We start from the raw sequence: 6,915 nt of genomic DNA, 5'->3' as shown, positions 1-6,915 counted from the left end.
GAAATGCAGTGAGGAAAGTCTATGAAGTGATGAGAGATGAGTGAGGATGCGACGAAATGAGGAGTTGTAAGGCTAAAATAATGGAATGATACCTTATTTCAATTAAGTAATGAGTACGTTTTATAATTATAGAGATAATCAAATTCTATATATGTGTTTTAAAAATTGTCAACCAAACACTAGTTTGTTTTATCCAATAATTTCCCAACGAAGATCGCCGGCAATTGCACAATGGCAGTGAGTATGCGTTAACGTGTGGTTTTTGTTTCTCTGAGAATTTCAGGCTGCACGGTAGAATTAGTCAACCAATACACCACCCACGGCTCCGGTGTACTATAAAATGAATACAAAGGAAGAAAGAAAGAAAGAAATTCCATCATAAGAAGAAAAGCTTTTATCAATGCTAACCATTGCTTTGCTCATTTATATAATACTCTTAGTTTCATTTCAGCAGATTTCCTTTGCAAGCAATACCATTAGCATTAGCACCACCCACTCCCTCAAAGATGGCGATACCATTGTTTCTTCTGGTGGAATCTTTGAGATGGGATTTTTTAGCCCGACCGGTTCGCAGAATCGCTATGTTGGCATATGGTACAAGCAAATGCAGCCTATTCCCACTGTAGTTTGGGTGGCCAACAGAGATACACCCCTCACTAATACATCATCAGGAGTCTTGAAGATCATCAATCCAGGCCGGCTAGCTCTTGTTGATGGCAGCAACACTTCCAACATTATCTGGTGTACTAACACTTCCAGATCAGTTGAGAATCCAGTCGCAAAATTATTGGATTCTGGGAATCTGGTGGTGATAGATGCAAATGATGATAACCCAGAGAGTTTCATGTGGCAAAGTTTTGATCATCCTACAGATACTCATTTGCCAGGCATGAAACTCGGACAGAATTTCGCTACTGGCCTTCGCATTACAATCTCAGCATGGAAGATGGAGAATGATCCAGCTACAGGGGAATATAAGGGTTCCCTAGATAATACAGGATACCCACAAATTATCTTAAGGAAAGGTAGTAAGAAAACATATCGATCAGGACCGTGGAATGGTTTGCAGTGGATTGGACTGGAAAAATGGGGCCTGTATGCTGAAATTTCTGTAGTCATTAATTCCAGTGAGGTTACCACTGGTTGTATGGGTCTTAATAGCTCAAAATTAATCAGGTTGGTCCTGACAAGCTCTGGGATTGTACAGTTGCATATAGGGGCTGATGAAACAGGTAAATGGAACAGCTTCCCTGCTGCACCAGTAGATGGTTGTGACAAATATGGATTATGTGGGGCATATGGGAGTTGTGACAATAATAAAAATCCTATTTGTGGGTGCGTTGATAAATTTTCACCTAGATATCCAGTAGCATGGGAAAGTTCAGATTTTTCAGGAGGGTGTGTTCGGAGGACACCTCTGAAGAATTGTCAAAATGGATCCTCATCCTCCTCAGATGGATTCAAGAAATACCCTGGTATTAAGTTGCCAGATACAGAGTTTTCAACCGTCAATACCAGTATGAATCTTCAAGAGTGCAGGCAAGTTTGCTTGAAGAATTGCTCTTGTATGGCTTATTCAAGTCTTGATATAAGCAATGGAGAAAATGGTTGCTTGCTTTGGTTCGGAGATTTGATCGACATCACTGTGCTACCTCAGAAAGGGCAGGATCTTTACATAAGGATGGCTCCCTCAGATTCAGGTAAATTTATTATGGGGTGTTTGGTAAATAGTTGTTAGCTGATAGGTTAGTGGGTTTGACTAGTTGATAGCATTAGAAAAATATTTGATAAATTAATTGTTAGTTGATAGCCGTAAAGGTGTCAAAATGAGTCCACCGGCCAACCCTAAATTGTCCCTCGATGGGACAGGTTAGGCCCTAGAAATTTTGGCCCACGAGAATGGAGGCTTTGGCCCGCGCGGGTTAGCACCCGCCGGCTGCGTACTTCTAATGTGCGTGAGTGTTGTGCTTAATATGCGTGAGATTTGTACTTAATGTGCATGAATGTGTAAAATGCAGCAGAAAATATGGATATCAGCTTCTTCCCCATCCCCAGTAGCCATTGCCCCCTCCCTGATGATGATGACCCATGTTTTAGTGCAGTTGAAAGGTTCTCGTCCACCACAACCCAATTTCCTGCCGAAATCATTGTTTTCTACTCTCCAAACCCACTGTACTTTTCGTCTCAATTCAACCACCACCATGATAACCGCCCCAAACACAATATAATGGTTTTGTAAGTGCCCTGAATAGTGAATACCACCATGGAAACCCAATCTGGACACCGTCTTTTGAATGGAGCGTTTAGGAGTATTATTTTCGGGAACTACTCACGCACATTAAGCACAAATCTCACGCATATTAAGCATTATACTCAGGCACATTAAGTACAAAACTCACGCATATTAACATGACGCACATTAAGTACAAATCTCAAGCATATTAAGCACAACACTCACGCACATTAAGTATAAACCTCACGCATATTAATCTACCGCACAACCGCACGGGAAGCAACAAATGCACCTGATCCCTTATATATATATATATATATATATATATATATATATATATATATATATATATATATATATATATATCTGAATTTGACCACACTTCCTCACATAAAGCCTTGTTCTCATAGAGTTAAGGACACATAGGGATGGCAATGGGTCGAGGGAAGACTACATCCATCACCCGACCCACCTTATATTTTCTCCACCCACCCCCACCTCCAACCCACACCGGGTGGACTTTTTCAAAACCCACACCCACCCCAACCGGGTGCGGGTGCCCACTACGGGTACCCACCACTTATCATCTTATTATTTTTTAAAAAATAATAATATTTAAATTACTTACACGTAATAAAATTCATTAGTGATAATAAAACATAAAATAATAGAAATATTTAAATATAATAACTAAATTGTTAATTTTAAAAAATAAACTTATTAGTTTAGATATAAAAATAGTAAAAAATACACGAAGTTATATAAACTTTTATAAATAATACATACTAGTACTTATTTTAGTAGTTACATAGACTTAGTACACACATATATGGTGGGTCGGGTGGGGTTCTAGACGGGTTTTGTACATAGAACCCGAATCCAACCTGACCCACCGTGGGTTTACTTTTTTAAAGACCCACACCCGACCCACCATCCACCATCCACCATCACCCAAAAAAACCCGATCCATGCAGGGTGGATTCGGGTGGATATGCGCGGGGCGAATTGAAATTGCCATCCCTAAGGACACACACACACACACACACACACACACACACACACACACACATATATATATATATATATATATATATATATATTCTAACCATTAAATACATAAAAAATTAAAATATTTTAATTTATAAACACGAAAAAATTTAATATTATTTAGGTTAAATTATTAGCTAGTTAGAATATAGAATAATAGAATAATAGAATAAAATATTTTTTTAAAATTTGAAAGTTGGCCCGCGGGCTGACCCGCGAGGCTTGTGAGCCCAAATGGAGCGGGCTAGGCTTGCATAATCATAGCTTGCGGGCTTCGCAAGCTGACTCGCAAAGGCCAGTGGATAAAAAAGTCCGCGGTGGGGCGGACGGGTCCACATTAACACCTCTACTGATAGCTGATTACATACAAAATAACTTTTTTTCGAAAAACTGATTTGAACATCTTTTTGAATCTTAGTGATTTGGAGCAATAATATAAGCTGTTACAAAAAGCTAATTAATCAAACACTCATGTGAATTGTTTTACCAAGTCAAACAGCTAACAGTGATCAAACAAGCCAAAATTGATTGATAGACTAACTATTTTACATTTTTACCGAACAGGGCCTATATGTTGCCACTAATTCAAAGTGACCAATTTCCCTGGGATTGATAATGCACCCCCTTTTCATTCTTTTTATTGGCAGATTATCCTTCAAGCTCAAAGGGCAATAAAACAAAAACAAAAAAATTGACTACATCAGTATTGGTTGGAATTCTGGTGTTGAGCTTGACCCTGACTCTGAGCATCATATTGTACAGAAGGAGAAGGAAGGAGATCCACTTAAAGCTAGAATGGGAACAAGAACAAACATTATTTGAAATATCTACAATAATAAGAGCTACTCATAACTTTTCACTCAACAACAAGATTGGAGAAGGAGGTTATGGACCTGTTTATAAGGTAGCAATACTACTCGTATTTTTCAAAATTATACTTATCACTTTAATTTCTACAATCTAAAAATACTTTTTCTAGGGTGTTCTGGATGATGGAAAAGAAATAGCTGTGAAACGACTTTCAAAAACATCTAAGCAAGGGCTTGGAGAATTTAAAAATGAAGTCAATTCCATTGCAAGACTTCAACATAGGAATCTAGTGAAGCTTCTAGGATGGTGCATTCAAGGAGATGACAAGATGTTGATCTATGAATATATGCCAAACAAAAGTCTTGACTCATACATATTTGGTATAATATTCCCATCTAAATTTTAATCAACTCTATAATTATGTTTGATCACTTCATCAATGTCAATTTGGATTTTAAAATTTTGGTTGAGAGCATTCTTTTAAGCAAGAAAATGTGTGCTTGGAATTGAAATTAAAGTTTCCTTCTTGGATTGTTTTTGTAGAAGAATATACCTAACTAAATTGTATTAATATCTTGGGCAGATAATAGAAGAAGTGCATTACTTGATTGGCCAAAACGCTTCAACATTATCAATGGCATTGCAAGAGGGCTTATGTATTTGCACCAAGATTCTCGATTAAAAATTATTCATAGAGATCTCAAAACTAGCAACATTTTGTTAGATATTGATATGAATCCAAAAATATCAGACTTTGGCTTGGCGAGGAGCATTGAATTAAACGAGATAGGAGCAAATACAAACCGAGTTGCTGGAACACTGTAAGGTTTCAATTTCATTTTGCATTCATTTGTTTGCATTTTTATCATTGAAGCTAACAAATTAAATTTTCAAATCCAGTGGTTATATGTCTCCCGAGTATGCAGGACACGGAATTTTCTCTATTAAATCAGATGTGTTTAGCTTTGGTGTCTTGGTACTAGAAATTGTGAGTGGGAAAAGAAATAGGGGATTTTCTCATCATCAAGATCACTATGAGAACCTTCTTGGCCATGTATGTCTATTTTGTATACATATTTATTTATTCATTAAGGTTTGAATTGAAATCTTGATGTACTAATTCATCTTTATGACAGGCATGGAAGTTTTATAGAGATGGTAGATCAATTGAACTTGTAGAAGATCATCTGGCTGAACCACAAGATTTGCCTCAACTTCTAAGATCAATCCAAGTTGGCTTGCTATGCGTTCAACACTGCCCTGAAGATAGGCCAAACATGTCTTCCATTGTTCATATGTTGACTAATGATGTTCAATTACCCATTCCTAAAGAGCCAGGTTTCTTCACAGAGAAAAGGGTAATTGAGTCCAATTCTTCAGACAAAGAAAAATCATGCTCTATAAATGAAGTCACCATCTCAGTGCTCTATCCTCGTTAAAAACGATGGTTTTATAATTGTATTGTTACTTTAAATTGCCTTGGGTTTGACGGTTTGTATTTCTTTTTCCAAGTTTTATAGGATTAAATGGTGTGATATATAGGAAACCTCTCATTAATTCAACATAACTGTCTCAGAAACCCCACTAATGTGTTAACTCTGAAACCCATGCATATTTTCACTCCAGACTTGAGATATGGTAATTTCATTGTCTTTCAACTTTCAAGTAATAGTGTAGTAATGTTGAACAATATAATTGGCCTAACTAGGTTAGCAGTTACCAGATATCAGCACCGTTGCTATCAACAAGAACTAGCCTGGCTGGACTGATGATCTTCAAGGCTACTGATGATGTGTTAGTGTCGAAATCAAGAGATAGAATAGAGAAGCGTGTGATTAAGCATTGAGTTCATGGAAATAAGAAGGTGAGCTGTGAATGTATGTTCATGTTTCACCAGAAAGAAAGGAAGCAACACTCCTTTTATAAGAGGAGGAGACAGTTATAACAGAATGAAAAGAAGCGAAAAGACAAAAAAGCCCTTGGCAGTTATTTCTGTTATTTCTTCCTCAGCTTAGCCTTGTTCCATCTTCGGCCTTAGCTAGTTTATTTGACATTCTCCATCACCCCCCCCCCCCCCCCCCGTAAGCTTGGAGTGTGAACATCACGAAGACCAAGCTTAAGTTGAAAAGCATCAAAAACTGGAGCTGGCAGAGTCTTTGTAAATCCATCAGCTAGTTGCTTCTGAGAGGGAATTGGTAGCAGTTTGATCAATCCCTCACTAACCTTTTGTTTGACAATGTGGCAATCGATTTCTATATGCTTTGTTCGTTCATGGAAAACATGGTTTTCCCCAATAGGCACTGCTGAATGATTGTCACAAAACAAAGATGTGGGAACATCAAAAGTAACCTGCAAGTCAGCTAGGAGATAATGGAGCCATTGGATCTCACAAAATGTTGATGCCAAGGCCCTATATTCAGCCTCGGAGGAGGACCTTGAGACAGTGGCCTGCTTTTTAGTCTTCCATGAGATTAAGTTGCTGCCAAGGTAAACACAATAGCCAGTGATGGATTTCCTAGATTCTGAACAATTTGCCCAATCAGAGTCTGAGAACCCTAGCAGCCTTAGCTTGGATTCTTTCTGATAGTATAAGCCCTTTCCTGGTGATCCCATTAGATATCTAAGCACCCTGTGTGCAGCAGTGAGATGAGTGGAAGTAGGCATATCAACAAATTGGCTAAGTTGCTGAACAGAATGGGAGATGTCTGGCCTGGTATTAGTTAGATACAGAAGTTTACCAATTGATTGCTGTAATTTGGGGCAAACAAATAATACCCGGAGTATTCGGGTTGTCGAACCACAGAGAGGTGGTGTACTAATCACTA

The 6,915-nt window shown here is 38.0% G+C and overlaps 1 protein-coding gene across 1 annotated transcript; it reads left to right on the top strand.

Annotated features, from left to right (window-relative positions):
- Positions 1-377: 377 nt before the first annotated feature.
- LOC109152931 (G-type lectin S-receptor-like serine/threonine-protein kinase At4g27290) lies at positions 378-5,686 on the top strand. The gene is made up of 6 exons (XM_019300623.1): positions 378-1,700; positions 3,928-4,184; positions 4,260-4,470; positions 4,674-4,911; positions 4,991-5,144; positions 5,227-5,686. Exons 1-6 carry the CDS (start codon positions 401-403, stop codon positions 5,527-5,529), a joined length of 2,463 nt encoding a protein of 820 aa, XP_019156168.1. The 5' UTR covers positions 378-400; the 3' UTR covers positions 5,530-5,686.
- The last annotated feature ends 1,229 nt before the right edge of the window (positions 5,687-6,915 follow it).

Source organism: Ipomoea nil, unplaced genomic scaffold (assembly GCF_001879475.1).
Source record: "Ipomoea nil cultivar Tokyo-kokei standard unplaced genomic scaffold, Asagao_1.1 scaffold2480, whole genome shotgun sequence".
Taxonomy (NCBI): Eukaryota; Viridiplantae; Streptophyta; class Magnoliopsida; order Solanales; family Convolvulaceae; genus Ipomoea; species Ipomoea nil.
Note: the sequence above shows the minus strand (reverse complement) of the source record. Positions and strands in the feature narration are given on the sequence as shown.